General features: G+C 35.5%; 3 protein-coding genes across 3 annotated transcripts in view; all 3 read left to right on the top strand.

Moving 5' to 3' along the window:
* Positions 1-20,345, top strand: part of LOC110624687 (putative disease resistance RPP13-like protein 1) — a 91,390-nt gene that overhangs the window by 39,802 nt on the left and 31,243 nt on the right. The window lies entirely within an intron of this gene.
* Positions 1,650-2,612, top strand: LOC110608302 (putative disease resistance RPP13-like protein 1). Its single transcript, XM_021747523.1, has one exon. The coding sequence runs from the start codon at positions 1,650-1,652 to the stop codon at positions 2,610-2,612; it is 963 nt and encodes a 320-aa protein (XP_021603215.1).
* Positions 2,513-14,697, top strand: LOC122724845 (putative disease resistance protein At3g14460). Its single transcript, XM_043960736.1, has 4 exons — positions 2,513-2,635; positions 10,789-14,038; positions 14,117-14,179; positions 14,259-14,697. The coding sequence occupies exons 1-3, from the start codon at positions 2,625-2,627 to the stop codon at positions 14,153-14,155; spliced, it is 3,300 nt and encodes a 1,099-aa protein (XP_043816671.1). The 5' UTR covers positions 2,513-2,624; the 3' UTR covers positions 14,156-14,179; positions 14,259-14,697.

Genomic DNA, 20,345 nt, shown 5'->3' with positions numbered 1-20,345 from the left:
TTTCGTTATATTGAAATGTTAGGAAGTGAATTTAAGGCTGTTATTATAAATTTAATCTGGATAAGTATATTGAAATAAATTTAAAAGTACATTTGAAGTCTTATTATTTTTATAATGTAATATATATATATATATATATATATATATATATAAATATTATTTAATCTCTATAATATGAATAAATTCATAAATTAATATTTCAATTTTAAAAAATATATTAAAATAGTTTTGATATTTTAAAAAATTTAATAGCGAGTCGTTTCGTTAGTTTTAATGGTTAAATATTATAAAAAAATATAAAATATCCTTAATACAGAAAAATAATTAATAAATTTTTTAAAAATTTAAAAGCTCAATTAATAAATTTTTTAAAATTATAAAAATTAAGTAGTAAAATATTTAACGTAAAAATTAACTAGTTGATTTTTTAAAATATTGAGAATATGTGAATATAGTTTTTAAAATTAAAAAATTAATTAATTTTATCCAATCATGAATCTAAATATTAAATTTTTCTTTATATAAAGTGAGAGGGAATGGTGAATACTGAAATTACCAATGATGAATACTGAAATTACCAATAACATTCTTAATAATTTAGTATTATTATAATAAATAATGTAATTCTGTAAAAAAAAATAAGTTTGAAAATTATGAATATTTTTTAAAATTTGCTATTTTCTCTGTTTTTTTTAAAAAATAAATCTGAATTTTATATTAAAAAAATTGAAAATGAAAAATCATATGTTAAAAAAGATTTGATATTTCCTATATGATGTCTGACCCAGAACTATATTTCATTTGTAAATTAAATCAATGGACTCAAGTTTTTATTATTTACCCTTTTCGTTAACTTTTTTATTTAAAATTATATGTCATTATAATTTTTTATTCTTACAGTTACTCAATTCAATAACTATTTTCACAATTTAATACAATATATCTTATTAATTTCTTTTTTCCCTATTTTAATTATTCCATCTTGTTTAGATTAATTGGAAGCAAATTTATTAAAATTAGAGTAATTAAATGTAAATAGAGTTTTTATCTGTTGGGTTAAAAATTAAATTAAATTAAATTTGATAAATTAAAAATTTAATTTAATTTTTTATAAAAATCGTTTGAATCAAATTAATTTAATTCAATTTGATTCTATAAATTAAAATTTTTTAATAAAATTTTATTTTTTTATATTATATTTTTAGCACTCTAATAAAATTAAAATTAATATTATATTATTAAAATAATATAATATTATAAATAATCGGTTTAGTTTTAATTTTATTAATCTTTTTTACTAAATTATTAATTCAGTTTGACTCTATCACTGTTGAAACTTAATTGATATAGTTTTAGATAACTGGAGAGAAAAAAAAAATTAATAATTTACAATTTAAAGAAATTATTAATTAAATTAATACTATATAATAATATGGACAGATAATCAATTTGTTTCCTTTCTACAAATCACGTGGAAATAGAAAGTAGGGACCACCAATCCATAACCAATTTCGTACTTTCCTTAATCCTTACTTTCTTCTTCCCCAAGGCTCACTCCATATTCGGAGGACCTTCTCAACTGACCATTGCCAACTCTTTCTTCAATCTTCAGAGTTCATAGCTTATTCTTTCACAGCTCACTCTTCGCCATGGATATTGTGACTGCTTTTGGAGGCTCTATCCTCGCTTTTTGCTTTCAGGGGCTTCTCGACAGGTTGAGTTCCGTTGACTTGATGAAATACGTTGGCCAAGGCCAAGTCCTGGCTCAACTCAAGAAGTGGGAGAAGATGCTCAAGAGAATTCATGCGGTGCTTGAAGATGCAGAGGAGAAGCAGACGGCAAATCGATTGGTGGGGATCTGGTTATGCGATCTCAGAGACTTGGCTTACGACCTGGAGGATATCATTGATGAACTTGCCACGGAGGTTCAGCGACGCAAGTTGGAAGACGAACCTGTTCGTCCAAATAATAAGGTGCACAGTTTTTTCTCTATTATGTGTGGTGGGGTGAATCTAAATCTAAATACCATTAAGTTCAATGCTGAAATGGTTGCCAAAATAGAGGAAATTGGTGCTAGATTAGATGAGATCATAAAGCAGAAAGATGAACTCCGTTTGGCAGAGTATTCTAGAAAGAGGGTCAGCCATGTGACAGAAAGACCCCCCTCAACCTCTTTGGTTAATGAAGCAAAGGTTTATGGTAGGGAGGAAGATAAGAAGGCGATGCTGAAATTGTTGAATGCTCAGACAAGTGATGTGGAGGTCTCTGTGATTCCCATAGTTGGGATGGGAGGACTTGGCAAGACAACCCTAGCTCAGCTAGTCTACAATGATCCCACGTTGGAGTTTGATTTGAAAGCCTGGGTTTCTGTTGGCGAAGATTTTGATGTTTTGACCATCACCAAAACAGTTCTTCTTCAATTGGGTGACGGTGGTGATGATAAAGATTTGGATTTACTCCAGGTAAAATTGAAGCAAAAGTTCTTCCAGAAAAAGTTTTTGGTGGTCATGGACGACGTCTGGACAGACAACTATGAGCAATGGACTCTGTTTCGGAGTCCTTTTGAAGCAGGGTCGAACCAGAGCAGAATTATCATCACAACTCGCAGTTAGGAGGTTTCATTGATGATGGGTACTTGATAAGCGGTTGTCGAAGCCGTCAAAAATAAATCTATTATCAATCAACAAAATAAATTTGTAGATAATGACAATAGGGTCGAACCACAGGGAATTGACACTAAAGATATTCCTAATAATAACCAAGATAAGTAAATAACAATTAATTAAAAGAGGGGGTTTGAGTTGATGAATTAAAACTAAATAGCAAAAGAAATCAATAATTTAAAGATGAGTAAATCAATAAGAGAAAAGCTTCTAGTTGAAGTATGGTTCTATTTCAGATTGTTTAGAATTGATCATTGATTCTTTAATACTCCTATTTATCTCAATAAATTAGTTTTGGATGTGGAAGACGCTTCTCACAATCCAAATTCCTCCTTAGTTCTAGTTTGATTAGGAAACGTTCGCTAATCAAACACTAGTTAACAAGTTGCCAAGGAACGTCCTTGGGGCATTATAGCATCGAACAACTGTTAACTGCATTAAGACTTAGAGAAACATAATTCTAACCTTGCCAACCGCGTGGTCAAGTCTAGATCATGCAATTTGATTAAATGTGTATTTGAACAACCTAAGCAATTACGGACATAAATCATTCAAATAATATTACTTAAGCAATTTAAAAACAATGGGCCCTTATTGATTCTAAAAGCAAAGTAATAATTATGGAAAGCTCAAATTGCATAAATATTGAAAAGAAATAGAAGTTTAACAATGGAGATTTAAATCTCCCAATTCATCACACAAATCTGAAATTCACCAACTTCAACTAGAAAAGAATGGATTTAGCCACTCATGGTGGACTAAATACACAAAAAGATGAAAAGAAAGAAAAGAAGAGCAGTTGCAGAGTTTCTGGCGAGGGAGAGGGTGCTGAGTTCCTGATCAGAAGGTGCCTTTGCTGGTTTGGAGGCTCTCCTTTTATAGCTGAAGAATTCTATCTATCTAGGGTTTTGAAATCCCTTGTTGATTTGGTGTTTGACTCCTCTTTTGATGTTGAATTTAATTGCAATTGGAATTCCTTGGATGAGAAGCTCTTTCGTGGCTCTTGGTTTTATGTTGGTAGTGATTGGGTTGGATTTGGACTTCTGAAAATTCGGATTTCTGTTTTCTGCCCAAATTCCCGCTCTGCTGTCAGTTTCTGTTGTGAAAGTGATTTGCCCGGTGATTTGACCAGTTTCTTCAAGTGATTGGGAAAATCACAGACCCGATCACGTTTCTGTGAGTCAGTTCTCTCTGTCTTCTGCGAGTGATTTGGCTAGTGTCTTCGAGTGTCCTGGGCAAATCACTGACCTTATCACTTCTGCCTGTTGCCTCCAGGTTTCTGCTTCAGCTTGATCTGGGCGGATCACTGGGCAAATCACTGACCCAATCACTTTTCTGTCAATTTTCTGCACTTTTTCTCCAATTTTCCAATTTCTTCCTTTTCTGTAAAAACAAGATAAAAACCATAAATTAAACTAAAAAATGTGTAAATAAGCAATAAAAAAGATAATAAAAATGTGGCTAATTTATGCTTGATCAAATACCCCCACACCTAGCTTTTTGCTTGTCCTCAAGCAACAAATAACTTAGCCAATCAAGCCCCTTTTTCTTTTGAGCCTAAGTACCACTTAATCAGCCCCCCTAGACTCCTAAGCTGAAGTATCACAGTATAGAGTACATGCACCAAGGTCGTCCTCTCCTTTCCTTGTTTCCTTTCACCTACCATGGTCAAGAGAAAGGTTTTTTACTCAATCATGCTTATTCTTTTATGTTAGGTTTAGTGCAGCCCCTAGGAGTGACTTGCCCCTTTTCTTCTTTCTTCCTTTTTATTTTTATTTTTATTTTCAGCAGCACTTATTCTTATCCTTGCCTGAAAAAGTCACTAACCTTTTTACGCGATTGTGTACATGGGTAATACACCCCCGGTTACTCAGTTAGTCACTTGTTCAAGTGGCTACTAGCTCTGTTCATAGTCTAGACCATCGAAACTTATTTGCTTGGAAAAGTCACTGACCTTTTTACGCGATTGTGTACATGGGTGATACACCCCCGGTTACTCAGTCAGTCACTTCTCCAAGTGGCTATTAGGCTCAGTTCATAGTCTTAAACCATTGGAACAAGTTTATGATTTGTGCTTTATGCTGGTTTTTTATGATAGTTTGGGCAAATCAGCTCATAGGGAGTTACACTAACTTTGTGTTTGCATGTATTTTTATTTTTATTTCCCTTGACCACAACAAATTTAAGGATTCAATTCAAGTAAAGAACTTTCTAAGTGAAGGTAACATACTGTGAATGATTCAATTTAGGCTTAAAGGGGTGGCAAATCAATGGGGTCATGAGATAAGGAAACTCTTTTAACCTTGTTATCTATGTTGAGTAGAGCAAAAACCAAGACAAAATTCTGTGTGTGTGTACAAAAAGTGTGAAAAAATTCTGGTGTGTGCAAAAAGGGGTAAGAATAATGCAAAAAGAAACAAAAAGAAACAATAAGAAACAAATAGAAATTAAAAGATGGTGTGATCAGTGAATAAATACTCTCCAGTACCCCCACACCTATCCCAAATATTGTCCTCAATGTTTGAATATATATATATAGAGAAATGAAGGAGAAAAGGGAAAGGGACTTCCTGGCCTGTGGGTGATTTGACCAGTGACTTGGGCAAGCACTGGGCAAATCACTGGGCAGATCGCTATCTGTCACGGTGCTGGGGCAGAAAATGGTCCACCAGCAGGTCCAACAAGTGCTCCATCCTTTGCATTCGGTCCTCAATCCTACTGAGACGAGCCTCTACTGTCTGGTTGGGGGCTTCGTCTTCTGGTGGCTGAGGAGCATCCTGCTGGGGTCTGCTGGAAGTGTATTTACTGGTTCTTGCCCTGTTTCCTGTGTTGTCCCATCTGCAGGGGCTGCTGTGGAGGGGTGTCCCGCGCTTCGTCATCACTGTCGGAGGGGATGGGTCTCGGCAGCCCTAGTTTCTTCCACATGAACGGTCCGTCGGTGGCCTTCATCTTAATTCTTACCATTGTGGTCTTGAGTTTGCCGGTGGGTGAGTGGTGGGTCGGAGAGGAGAAATCTTGAAGAAGAAGAGATAAAAATAGTAGATAGCGTAAAAAGTAAAAGAGTAAAAGAAAAGAACTACTTAAAGTGATTTGAGTATGTGAACTGCCCTGATCATTTAATGCTGGCCCTCTGGATTCTTGACAGGGTGATTTGATCAGTGATTTGGATAAGCAGTGGGCAAATCACTTGGCCAGACCGCTTCTCCTTTGCAGTTGCTGGGCTGGTACTGTTCACGCCCTTTTCTGATGATGTGCTTGATTTTGCGATTGGACCGGTGATCTTGGTCAAATTATCTGGGCAATTGGGCAAATCACTGCCCCGATCACTTGTGACTATGGTATATTCAGTCGATTTGCTCGGCGATTTGGGCAAGCAGTGGGCAAATCACTACATCTGGGCTGCCTCCCAGTAGCGCCCTGTTTTCTGTCTTGGGCTGGACTTCAGTGTCTTGCTTAGCAGTCTTGGGAAGGGGGATCCAAGGGAACCTCCTCCACAACATGGACAATAAAACCTTCATAGAATCTCTTCAAACGATGCCCATTAACCTTGAAAACCTTGCTTGTTTGTGGACTCCATATGTCAATAGCTTCATGTGCTGTATCCTGTCTCTGATTCTGGTGAGATGAGCCTCTACCGAATGGTCTTGAGGTGCCTTTTATGTCCTCCAAGGTCCACCCAATTGCTTTTTTGTGCTTCTTTAACACATCAAGGAGCTTTTTCTCTTCTTCTTGGCTGAGCTGGTTAGAAATAATGACTGGAAGTGAATTTCCAGCTCCCAAGTAGGCATATTTGAGGTGACTTGGCAATGGTTTCAGTTCTAGTGCTGATTTCTGCTGTTTGCTGTCTGATTTGGGCTGTGATTTGGGCAGATTATCTGGTGGTCTGGGCAAATCACTTTCTGTCAAGTCTGTCTGCTCCAGTGATTTGGTCTGTGATTTGAGCAGATTATCTGGTGGTCTGGGCAAATCACTGGGCAAATCACCCACATCCAGCAAGTTACAGCAGTCTGCTGTTTTTTCTGCTTCAGTGATGTTGCTGTCCACTTCTCCTTTCCTGCAAAGACCTTCATAAAGTAAGTTTTCTTGATCAAAATAAAAAATTTCTTGACTTAAATCATCAATAATATCAAGGCCATAAACAGGAGAAACATCATTGGGGAATTTCATGGCATCATAAACATTAAATTTGATAACTTCCCCTTCAAACTCCATAGTCAATGTGCCATCATGCACATCAATTTTTGTTCTTGCTGTGCTCAAGAATGGTCTCCCAAGTAAGATGTCAGAGGTGATTTTGCCCTTATCCTCCTCCATGTCAATCACATAAAAATCTGCTGGGAAGACTAGTTGGTCAACTTGTACCAACACATCTTCTAGCACTCCCTTGGGATGGACGACAGATCGGTCAGCCAATTGGATCACAATACTGGTGCCCTTGAGTGTACCTGCATTCAATAAGTTAAAAATGGAAAGTGGCATGACATTTATTGAAGCTCCAAGGTCACACATGGCCTTCTTTATTCCCACATTGCCTATCTTGCATGAAACCGCAAACATTCCTCTATCCTTGCATTTGGTTGGAAGTTTCCTTTGGATTACAGCTGAAACACACTCCCCCACACTTACCTTTTCACGTTCAGCAAGTTTCCTTCGGTTGGTGCATAGCTCTTTGAGAAACTTGGCATACCTTGGAATTTGCTTTACAGCATCAAGTAGGGGAATGTTGATTTCCACCTTGCGGAGTGTCTCCAATATCTCTTTTTCCTCTTTCTCTTTTTGGGACTTTGCAAATCTCTTTGGGAAGGGAGGAGGTATCTTGAATTTTTCTGCTGGTTGCTGTTTCTGCCTTTGACTGGATTCTGCCTTCTCTGGTGATTTGGGCAAATCACTTTCTGCCTTCTCTGGTGGTTTGGGTAGATCACTACTGGACAGCTCAGTTTGACCAGCGATCGGGTCAGTTTCTACTAGTGAACTGGGCAAATCACTGCCCTGATCACTTTCTGGCAGAATCTCTTCCATGCCCTGTTTTTGCAATTTTTCAGCCCTATTGTCTTGCAACTCCTTTCCACTCCTTAATGTGACGGCGCTAACATTTTGTCTTGGATTAATCTCAGTTTGGGAGGGTAGCTTCCCTTGAGATTCATATTTGCTCATTGAAGTGGCCATTTGGCTCACTTGTTTCTCAAGATTTTGCACGGTACTTGCTAAATTCTTCACAATCTCTTCAAGAGATGCATTGGAGTTCTGAGGTGCAGCTTGAGCTTGGTTCCTTTGCTGGTAGCTTGGATATTGATTTCCCCTTGCATAACTGAAATTTGGATGGTCCCTCCAACCTGGATTATAAGTATTTGCATAAGGATCATACCTTCTTTGCCCATTGAAGCCTCCAACAGCATTGATTTGCTGGTCCTCCTCTTGAAGGGAAGGACATAGATCAGTTGGGTGGTTGTTGGCACATATTCCACATGTCTTGGGCTGCTGAATCTGCTGGACTTGTTGGGTTTGACTCACAACAAGGCTACGGACAACATTGGTGAGTTCAGAAAGTTGGGATGATAAAGTGGAATTACTCACCTCATTTACATTCCTTGTTGGCAGCTCTTGGTCTCCAAATTGTTGAGAAGCTGCAGCCATGGAGGAAATCAAGTCCCTCATCTCTCGAGGTGATTTTTTTTCAATTGTTCCTCCACAGGCTGCGTCAATAAATTTTCTCTCTGAGGGTAGCAAACCTCCATAGAAGTACTCAATGAGAGATTGGTCAGAAATATCATGCCGAGGGCAGCTTGTGCACAACTTTTTGAACCTCTCCTAGTACTCATACAAGCCTTCAGAGTGCTTTTGCTTTATACCACTTATTTCTCGACGGATGCCTATGGCTTTTGAGGTTGGAAAGAATTTTCTCAAGAATGCTCTTACCATATCAGCCCATGATGTGATGGATCCGGGTGGCAAGTAGAATAGCCATTCTTTGGCATAGTCTTCAAGGGAAAAAGGGAAGGCTCTAAGCTTGATATCGTCTTCTGGAATGCCTTGGGGTCTCATGGTTGAGCACACAACGTGGAATGCCTTTAAATGCTTGTGAGGATCTTCATTTTCTAGGCCTCTGAATTTAGGAAGGAGATGGATCAGACCTATCTTAAGCTCAAAAGGTGCTGTCAATGGGGGGTAATCAATGCATAAGGGTGCTAGGTCTCCTGCTGGTTCAACTAGCTCTCCGAGAGTTCTTTCCCGTGGCTGTGGCTGTGGTGCTTGGACATGAATAAGCAAATTTCCAGCTTGTATTTCAGCTTCTACATGTGCAGCAGGTGGTGCTGCCATTGCTGGATTTTCTGCCATAACCTGGAATCGGGTATCAGGTTCAAATGCAGTAGTGGCTGTAGGAGAGTCTGCTGGTGCAAAAATTTCTGCAGCAGGGGCAGTAGGTGGTCTGTGAGATGGTGTTGTTGATGAAGATGCTTTTGAGGCTTGGTTCCTCAAATTTGCTTGCTTCCTTAAGTGTTTGGCAGTTTTCTCAATCTCAGGGTCGTAAAGAAGAGTGTCCTTACAGCCAGACCTGGTCATAAAGGGAAAATACGTTAGTTTAAATCAATTCCCCGGCAACGGCGCCAATTTTTGATAAGCGGTTGTCGAAGCCGTCAAAAATAAACCTATTATCAACCAACAAAATAAATTTGTAGATAGTGGCAATAGGGTCGAACCACAGGGAATTGACACTAAAGATCTTCCTAATAATAACCAAGATAAGTAAATAACAATTAATTAAAAGAGGGGGGGGTTTGAGTTGATGAATTAAAACTAAATAGCAAAAGAAAGCAATAATTTAAAGATGAGTAAATCAATAAGAGAAAAGCTTCTAGTTGAAGTATGGTTCTATTTCAGATTGTTTAGAATTGATCATTGATTCTTTAATACTCCTATTTATCTCAATAAATTAGTTTTGGATGTGGAAGACGCTTCTCACAATCCAAATTCCTCCTTAGTTCTAGTTTGATTAGGAAACGTTCGCTAATCAAACACTAGTTAACAAGTTGCCAAGGAACGTCTTTGGGGCATTATAGCATCGAACAACTGTTAACTGCATTAAGACTTAGAGAAACCTAATTCTAACCTTGCCAACCGCGTGGTCAAGTCTAGATCATGCAATTTGATTAAATGTGTATTTGAACAACCTAAGCAATTACGGACCTAAATCATTCAAATAATATTACTTAAGCAATTTAAAAACAATGGGCCCTTATTGATTCTAAAAGCAAAGTAATAATTATGGAAAGCTCAAATTGCATAAATATTGAAAAGAAATAGAAGTTTAATAATGGAGATTTAAATCTCCCAATTCATCACACAAATCTGAAATTCACCAACTTCAACTAGAAAAGAATGGATTTAGCCACTCATGGTGGACTAAATACACAAAAAGATGAAAAGAAAGAAAAGAAGAGCAGTTGCAGAGTTTCTGGCGAGGGAGAGGGTGCTGAGTTCCTGATCAGAAGGTGCCTTAGCTGGTTTGGAGGCTCTCCTTTTATAGCTGAAGAATTCTATCTATCTAGGGTTTTGAAATCCCTTGTTGATTTGGTGTTTGACTCCTCTTTTGATGTTGAATTTAATTGCAATTGGAATTCCTTGGATGAGAAGCTCTTTCGTGGCTCTTGGTTTTATGTTGGTAGTGATTGGGTTGGATTTGGACTTCTGAAAATTCGGACTTCTGTTTTCTGCCCAAATTCCCGCTCTGCTGTCAGTTTCTGTTGTGAAAGTGATTTGCCCGGTGATTTGACCAGTTTCTTCAAGTGATTGGGAAAATCACAGACCCGATCACGTTTCTGTGGGTCAGTTCTCTCTGTCTTCTGCGAGTGATTTGGCTAGTGTCTTCGAGTGTCCTGGGCAAATCACTGACCTTATCACTTCTGCCTGTTGCCTCCAGGTTTCTGCTTCAGCTTGATCTGGGCGGATCACTGGGCAAATCACTGACCCAATCACTTTTCTGTCAATTTTCTGCACTTTTTCTCCAATTTTCCAATTTCTTCCTTTTCTGTAAAAACAAGATAAAAACCATAAATTAAACTAAAAAATGTGTAAATAAGCAATAAAAAAATAATAAAAATGTGGCTAATTTATGCTTGATCAGTACTACTTCAGCTTATCCTCTCAAGCAGCTATCGTATGATGATTGTATGTGCGTGTTTGCCCAACATGCTTTGGGAGCAACAAGTTTTGACGGGCACTTGGAGCTGAAAGAAATGGGTGAGGAGATTGTCAAAAGATGTGGAGGATTACCTTTGGCAGCAAAAGCTCTTGGAGGCATCTTAAGGGGTAAACCAAATCCTAAAGTGTGGGAGGAAGTGTTGAGCAGTGGGATATGGAGATCACCAGACTACAGGAGCAATGTTCTTCCAGCCTTGAGAGTGAGCTATCTTCATCTTCCACCTCATTTAAAGCAGTGTTTTGCTTATTGTGCAATTTTACCAAAGGATCACGAGTTTGATAGAAATGAGTTGGTTTTGTTGTGGATGGCTGAGGGTTTCTTGTATGATAAGAAGGAAATGAAAGGCAACGAAGATTTGGGTCATAAATATTTTGATGATTTATTATCAAGATCTTTTTTTCAACAATCTAATGATAATAAATCAATGTATATAATGCATGACCTAATTATTGATTTAGCTCGCTATGTTAGTGGGGAAACATGTTTACATATGGTTGATAAGTTGGAGAGTACAAAATCATATGCAAAGATTCGACATTCGTCATTTATTGCTCAGTATAGGAACACTTTCCAAAGATTTCAAAGCTTCTATGAAATGAAGAATTTGCGGACATTTTTATCAATGTATCACGACAATAACTGGAGGTGCCATTTAACTGGTAAGGTGGTGCATGACTTGGTGCCAAAATTGAAATGCTTAAGGTCACTATCTCTAACTTATTATGCAATTGAGGAGTTGCCAGATTCTATTGGTGGCTTAAAGCACTTACGCTACCTTGACTTATCTTATACTAGAATCAAAAGGTTGCCTGAATCAGTGGATAAACTCTTCAATTTACAGACATTGAAGTTGCGTGGTTGTGATATCCTTACGAGGTTACCTAGTGGCCTATGCAATTTACTCAACTTGCGGCATCTTGATATTGTGGGCACAAGGAAATTGAAAGAAATGCCACCACAAATTGGTAACTTGACTGGTCTATGCCTGTTGACCAAGTTTGTAATTGGGGGAAGCAATGGACGAGTCACAGAGTTAAAGAAGCTTTCTGGCCTACAAGGGCAACTTCACATTGAAAGTTTAGGGAAGGTAGTAGATATTCAAGACGCAGATTTGGCCAATTTGAAGGATAAGCATATCAGTAAATTAAACTTGGAATGGAATCGGAGCTGTGCTCGGATTGGGCCTCGTGAATTTTCCTATGACTTGATAAACTCAAGTGACGAAGAACAAGTTCTTAACTCATTACGGCCACATCAAAGTCTGTCAAGCCTTTCAATTGTATCATTTGGTGGAAGGAAAGTCCCATTGTGGCTGGGAGATCCTTTGTTCACTAGCATGGTAGAGGTGAAGTTGAGCTATTGTGACCAAATCACATCATTGCCACCACTTGGGCGACTAAAATCCCTGAAAAAGTTAAGCATAAAATGTCTGGATAAAGTGAAAGAAGTAGGAGTAGAGTTTTATGAGGATGATTCATGTTTTCCTTGTTTGGAGACACTCGAGATTATCAGTATGGTTCAATTGAAGCTGTGGACTTGGTCTATTGATCTGGTTGAAGATTCTGTCCCAAAATTCCCTAAGCTACGTAAGCTTCGAATAGTGAGTTGTCGTGATTTTGTTGGAAGACTGCCTACATTCCTTCCTTCCCTAGAAGAACTTGATATTTTTGGATTTGAAAAGTTAGTTGATTTGCCAAAAATGCTTCCATCACTTTTAACATTCTCTATTGATGGCTCTCTTGGTCGGGATCAATGTCGAGGGGCATTTCTCAGAAGTGTGGCTAATTCCCCCTCTCTAACTACCTTAAAAATTAGTTTCGTTTCAGGGCTTGTAAGATTAGAGGAAGCTGTAATAAAGACCTTGAGGTCACTAAAAGTTTTTGAGATTAGTTATTGTTTTGATCTGAGATGCTTGTGGAATGATGGAACAAATTCAGACTATCTTACTAGTCTAAAGCATTTGGAAATCAAGGATTGTCCGGAGCTTGTGTCATTGGTGGATGGGGAGGAAGGGTTTTTGCCTGGCAATCTAGAGATTTTGAGCATAGAAGGATGCCTAAATCTGAAGGTGTTGCCAAATGGGCTGAGCAACCTCAAGTCTCTAAATTCTTTGAGTATCAGCTCATGTAGAAGTTTAGTCTCCTTCCCAGTAAGGGGTTTGCCACACAGCTTGGTATGTCTTAGAATCGAAAACTGTGATTCTTTGGAGTCGCTGCCGGAGGGAATGATGCAAGACCATTATTACATTAGCGAGACGTCTCATCTTGAGAAATTGTATATCAGGGGATGTGAATCTCTCAGGCAAAATCCAAATTGCAGGTTTCCTGATTCCCTAAAGACCCTTGAGATTCACAACTGTCCGTCACAAACCTTAAACTCGCTATATTATGGGCTTTCTCATCTCACAGAATTACGAATATCAGATTGTCCTCAATTAGAGTCATTTCCAGAGAAGGAATTGTCCATCCCCAGTATTGTATCATTGACAATTTCAGACTGTGGAAGATTAAGGTCTCTATCCAATCACATGCAAAACCTCCGGTGTCTAGAAAATCTACAAATAGAGGACTGTTATCAGTTAGAGTTGTTCCCAGAAATGGGATTGCCCACCCCCAAGCTTGTCTCTTTAACATTTGCTCGGTGCAAAAAGTTGAGGTCTCTACCCAATCAGATGCAAAACCTTACTTGCCTTCGATTTCTACGTGTATATGGCTGTGATTATATAGAGTCCCTAACTGAAGGGTGTTTACCGCCAAACCTATCTGAGCTTTCCATCATTGCTTGCGATAATCTAAAACAGCCGATGCCAGAGTGGGGACTCCATAGACTCAACTCTCTTACAAAATTGAGTATCAGTAACACAAAGTCAAATAGAGATATGATTTCCTTTCCAGATGATGATGGCTTACTACTTCCCGGTTCTCTAACCTATGTCAAAATCTCTTATTTCGAAAATCTGAGATCCATATCAAGGGGCATCCAAAAGCTGACCTCTCTTAAAAGCTTACATATTTGTGGCGAGAAACTTCAGTCCTTCCCAGATGTGGGCTTCCCTGCTACACTTGAAGAACTATCTGTTTATGGCTGTCCTCTACTGCAAGATCGTTGCTTAAAAGATAGAGGAGATTACTGGCCAATCATTTCTCATATCCCCATTGTTTGTATCAACAATCAGGTAATACTCTTGTTCTACTTGCAATGGTTCATAGAAATATATTTCTGTTGCAACTTATTCTGAAGTTTTGCAATGCAGAACGAAGTAACAAAAGATTATATCTTACGCAAATGGTAGGGTCTGCATCGTTCTGCAAGTCAGGTATTAAATTCCTGTAATAATTTGGTCAATTTGCAGAAGAAATATCTTTTGCAACTGATTTTGAAATTTGGCAGTGCAGGGAACATTTGCAAACTTCGCTCGAGTGAATGTCCTGTTTCTTATTCTACCCGAACTTTACCATAATTTTGATATGGGCATCAGTTTTCGAATCTGTCCTGGTCCTTGTTTTCCCGTCCATCTTAATCCAAATTTGCTAGTCCAAATGTGAGTATCGAACTATTGTTATCAATTTCCAAAAGAATCCAACCCTATTTTGCTTCATCTTAATATTTGGAAAGCTCTTTTGAATGATAGGCATTTTGCAAGAATTGACTATCAAATCTTACAGTTGTATTCATTTGGTTAGTAGTGATGAGGTGTTCATTATAAAAATCAAAACATAATATAAATTGCATAAATTCAATTCCCCTTCATATTTGTTCAGATTCATGTATTTAAGTTTCAATTTTGGACTTTAAATAGTAGATTTTAGAATCTAAAATTTTGAGAATTTCAAATATTTTGTTTGGCTAATAAAAAAAATATCAATTTTTAATTTTAAATGGAGGTGAATAACAAGAATTTTTTTTGTAAGGTTGAAATTAAAATTCAAAATAACATAGTTAATATTTGTTATTCAAATCTTTATTTTCTTAGTTTCTGTATATATTTTGATTTCGAGTGAAATTTAATTATTTTTTATATATGAAAAAATTGAGTCCGTCCGAGGATATTTGCCCAAAGCTGCATACACTTTCATCTTCTGTATAAGTTTCAAATCAATTTTAAACTTTGAGAAAGGTAATGATGGCAACTTGAGAAATGTATGCTTATGCGTGCTCCTTGAGGAGGCAGACAACCTAGTTGCATAAAATAATTTTCAAGTGGCCTTGCTAGAATTGCTCCCTTTCAGGTATTGAAAACTGTGGCTTCCTGGCTTTTTTATTGAATTGCAATATTAAACGGATTTTTCAATGTGTTGTAATGATGCTAATGCTGATTTCAGTAGGTCGTCACAGAGAAATGTTACAAAGTGAGCGCAAGACTTCTTCAGGTCGTGGGATTTATTGAAGATGATGATAATAGGAGAATGCTTCCATTTTGGTGATATTATTAAAGGGACATTTTGAAGAGTTATTTAAAATGAGATGAAGGCATAGCCATCTAGAGAATCAAGCATGGAGCTTTTTCCAATTATTAGTGTGTTTCCTGAGAACATTGCTGTAAATATTTTGTAATTATAATAGATTGTAAATTAGCATTCTAAAATACAGACAAAATAAAATCATCTGTGAGGTTTAGGAGGAGGTAGAAATATACATGTATATATATAAAACTTTATTGATTTTCTGGTAATAATATCTCCCTCAATTAAGTTTTATCGATCATTTTTTCAACAATCGAATGATAATAAATTAAAATATATAATGTAACGGTCAGCTGCCTGCTTGTGGAATTGCGGCAGCTGATCCGTCCCACAACGGTAGATTTAAAGAAAAGTGATTTGTATATAATAGCTAGTATGAAACTACTAAATAACTTGGATTAACCATTTTGGACCAAGTGGAAAATAGGTCCAAAAGTTATTTGGGTCAGTTCGGGTCCGACTGTTTCAATTGGTATCAGAGCCACCATGGGTTAGACAAATTGTGCGGAGCTAGTGGGCCTGCGAGGAAAGGGCTACCCGTGAGAGACGAGGTGGAGCCGCCCGAGGTACTAGTAAACCACAATACCCAAGGATCCGGTCCTGGTTAGCAATTGTAATCGAATCGTGACGAGGACACGCAAATTTAGCAGGACTGAGTGTAACGATAGCTGATGCAGGCAGCTGACCCGTCCCACATAGATAGAAAATGAGAAATAATAGCTAGCACGAAACTACTAAATAACTTGATCCAAAAGTTATTTGGGTCAGTTGGGTAGTGTAGCGGTCAGCTGTTTCAGCTGCCTGCTTGCGGATTTGCGGCGCAAATCCGTTCCATATCGGCAGAAAATGAGAAATTAGAATTATATATAATAGCTAGCACGAAACTACTAAATAACTTGGGTATTTTGGGCCAAGTGAAAAGTAGATCCAAAAGTTATTTGGGTCAGTTCGGGCCCGACTGTTTCAATTGGTATCAAAGCCACCCTGGATCAGACAAATTGTGCGGAGCTAGTGGGCCTGCGAGGAAAGGGCTACCCGTGAGAGAAGAGGTGGAGCCACCCGAGGTACTAGCGAACCACAGTACCCAAGGATCCGGTTCTGGTTAGCAATTATAATCAATTCAGTTGCGACGAGGACGTCGCAAATTTAGCGTGACCGAGTGTAGCGGTCAGCTGTTTCAGCTGCCTGCTTGCGGATTTGCGGCGCAAATCCGTCCCACATCGGCAGAAAATGAGAAATTAAAATTATATATAATAGCTAGCAAGAAACTATTAAATAATTTAAGTTAACCATTTTGAACCAAGTGGAAAGTAGATTTAAAAGTTATTTGGGTCAGTTCGGAAACTCGACTGTTTCATATAATGTATGACCTAATTGTTGATTTAGCTTGCTTTGTTAGCAGAGAAATATGTTTGCATATGGTTGATAAGTTGGAGAATACAAAATCATATGCACAGATTAGACATTCTTCATTTATGAACACTTTTCAAAGATTTCAAAGCTTTAGTGAAATGAAGAACTTACGAACATTGTTATCCTGGAGTCATTATGTAGAGAGGTGCTACTTAACTAGAAAGGTGGTGCATGACTTGGTGCCAAAATTAAAATGCTTAAGGTCGCTATCTCTATCTCACCTTGTGATTGAGGAGTTGCCGGATTCTATTGGAGACTTGAAGCAGTTGCGCTACCTCAACGGATGATTCATTTTTTCCTTGTTTGGAAGAACTAGAGGTTAGTGACATGGGTGAGTGGGAGCTGTGGGCTTGGTCAAATGGGCTGGGTGAAGATTCTGTGGCAAAATTTCCTAAGCTGCATGAGCTCCAAATACAAAATTGTCCCAAGTTGGTTGAAAAATTGCCCAACTTCCTTCCTTCCCTGGAAAAACTTGTTATTACTAATTGCCCGCTCGGGGTTAATTACCAAAAGCGCTACCATCACTTATGACACTAGGCCTCAAACCAATCAACTTATTCGTGAGTTATTCGAAACTCGACTCTATAAAAACTCAATCATACTCAATTTGATTTCTAAACGAACTGAACTCGAACTTAATTTTTAGACTCGTTTATTAAACGAGTCAAATTTAAACTCCGTAGTATTCGATACGTTAAGACTCGTGAGTTGGCTCGTTAAGAGACTCGTTAAGAGACTCGTAAACAGACTCGTTAAAATGGTCGTGGAGTAGGCTCGTTAAGAAATTTGGCTCGATTCGATTACACCCCACCACTTAATCTATTTACCATATATATTGTTAATTTTTATATTTTTATTTTAATTATATAATTATATTATTAATTTATATATTTATTTTTCACTATATATCTTTCTAAGTAGACACTCTTTTTAAACTATTAAATCTCTTAATAAACTATTGTTATTATTATTATTTTCATATGTTTATATATGTATTTGTATGATTATTTTTCTACTTAATATTATTCGTTTAATTTTATAAATTAAAATTTTTATATAATTTAAATATAAATTAATATGATTCTATTGATAAAATTTGAGTATATTGTATATATATAATTATATAATTTAAATTGATTATACTTATATTAATATATTTATTTTATATAATATTTTATATTTATATTATATGTATAGTATTTTTTATACAATAAAATAATTTAATATAAATTATATATTTAAATAAAAATAAATGATAATATATGAATAATAAAATGATATCATTTGAATAATCAATGATAATATATTAATAAATTTTATATAAAAATGTTTATTGATACTAAAATAAAGTTATATAAATTTAATTAAAATTATATATTTTGAAAAGAAATTTTTCTATATAGACTGTTTATATATAAATTTATATATTTTTTAATTAATTTTTTATGTAATATAAATATTTAAATAAATAATTATTAAATTTAATATTATATCATTAATTTTATATTAAATATATTTTATATAATTAATTAAAAGTTTATAATTAATATTTAAATAATAAATATTATTTGATGTTATAAATAAATATTTAAATATTAAAATCTAAATAATAAAAAAAAATTTAATCATTTGTTGTTGATGGAACATAACTTAAAACTTTTGAAAAATCACATTACATTGACCACTAGACTGACTTACTTTTGTAAAATAGTTATGCGCTATTTTATATATGAGGTATTAAAAGTTATTAAAACAATATCTTTTATAAAAATGGAGGGTAAAACTCCTCTATAAATAAAAATTTTATTTTTTATTATATCTTAAATTAAGGATTTAGTTATAATAGATTTTAATTAAATTAATTTTAATTTTATTAAAGTTTTTTTTGACTTTTTAATTTAAAATGTTAATATTTAAAAATTTAAATAATTAAATTTTGTTAATAAGCTTTTAGATGGAATTTTCGAGTTCGAGTTTGAATTAAACTCATTTTTAGTTTAAATAAGTTTTTTAATTGAGCTTTCGACCTCGAGTTTCAATTAGACTCATAAGTCGAGCTCGATTATAATGTTTAATTTTTTAATTGAGTTTGAACTAAATATTAAAGTTCGAGTCGAGTTCGAGTTCGATCTTATAAAATTTTTTAATAAATGAGTATGAACTTTACAAAATTTAGTTTGTCTGGATTCAATTACACTCTTGTATAAGACTCTATATTAGAAGATGTCGGGTGACGGTTTAGAGTGTGACTAGTAAACGCTCTAATATTAGAGGATATCGTGAGCTTGTGTCATTGGTAGATGGAGAGGAAGGCCCTTTGCCTTGCAACCTTGAAGTTTTGGAAATAGATTTGTGTCCAAATCTGAAGGAGTTGCCAAGTGGACTGAAAGACCTCAAATCTCTCAAAGATTTGAAAATAAGCCAATGTAGGAGTTTAGTCTCCTTTCCCGTAGGGGTTTGCCGCACGCATGGAAAACTGTGGATCTTTGGAGTCTTTGCCGGAGGGAATTGTGTGTCACAGTAATTACAGTAGTGAAATGTCTCATCTCGAGGAATTGCATATCTTTGGATGTGGATCCCTCAATTCTTCTTCAAATGGAAAGTTTCCTGATTCCCTTGAGACTCTTGACATTTACAACTGGACGACACACGCTATATTATGGACTTTCTCATCTTACAGATTTATCGTCAATTAGAATCCTTTCATGGTAAGGACTTGCCCATCCCTTCTATTGTTTTGTTTCTTTAAAAATCACAGACTCTGAAGGATTGAGGTCTCTATCCAATCACATGCAGAACTTCAAGAGTCTCCAAATGTTAGAAATATGGAACTGTCATCAATTAGAGTTGTTCCCAGAGATGGGATTGCCCAACCCCGAACTGGTGTCATTTCAAATTTCCCGGTGCAAAATTTGAGGTCTCTACCCAATCAGATGCAAAGCATCATTTCCCTTCAATCTATCTATGTGTCAGATTGTGGAGGAGGTACAGAGGAGTTTTTGTCCATTTAGGTTCAAAATAAAAAAAATTGGCAGATTAAAACAAAATATTTTTGGATTTGAATTTGATCCGGCGATAAACCGGACACGTTTTATAAAAATGCTAATTTTTTTTTTTAAAAAAAATAATAGTATGGGCCATAGTATTATTTATTTTATTTTTCATCTTTTTAAAATTATGGTATACCACCGCTTAATAGTTTTATTTTTTTAATTATTAATATATTATAATAATATATTTATATTATATTAATTTAATAATATTATTTATATTATATTTATATAATAATAAATATTTTTTATAAATTTAATATATTAATATTTTAATAAATTTTATTATTAATATTTAAATAAAAAATTATTAATATTATATAATTTTAAAATTATAAAATTAATATTATATTCTAATTAAATATATAAAAATAATTTAATTACAATTAAATGTATAAAAATAATTTAATAATATCGTATATATTTATTTAATAATAAAATATTTTATTATTTTAATAAATTAATATAATAATACAATATTAATATTATACTCTGAGTGTAAAATTCTAATCTCAAAAGCTATCATATTGCAAGTCCAAATGCGTACAGAATATAA

Source organism: Manihot esculenta, chromosome 10, assembly GCF_001659605.2.
Source record: "Manihot esculenta cultivar AM560-2 chromosome 10, M.esculenta_v8, whole genome shotgun sequence".
NCBI lineage: Eukaryota > Viridiplantae > Streptophyta > Magnoliopsida > Malpighiales > Euphorbiaceae > Manihot > Manihot esculenta.
The sequence above is the reverse complement of the archived record's forward strand: the minus strand, read 5'-3'. Positions and strand labels throughout refer to the sequence as shown.

Coding starts and splice junctions, on each gene's coding strand:
- LOC110608302 (XM_021747523.1), top strand. CDS start 1,650: ATGGATATTGTGACTGCTTTTGGAGGCTCTATCCTCGCTTTTTGCTTT.
- LOC122724845 (XM_043960736.1), top strand. Junction 14,039..14,116: donor TTGTTTGTATCAACAATCAG/GTAATACTCTTG, acceptor TTTGCAATGCAG/AACGAAGTAACAAAAGATTA.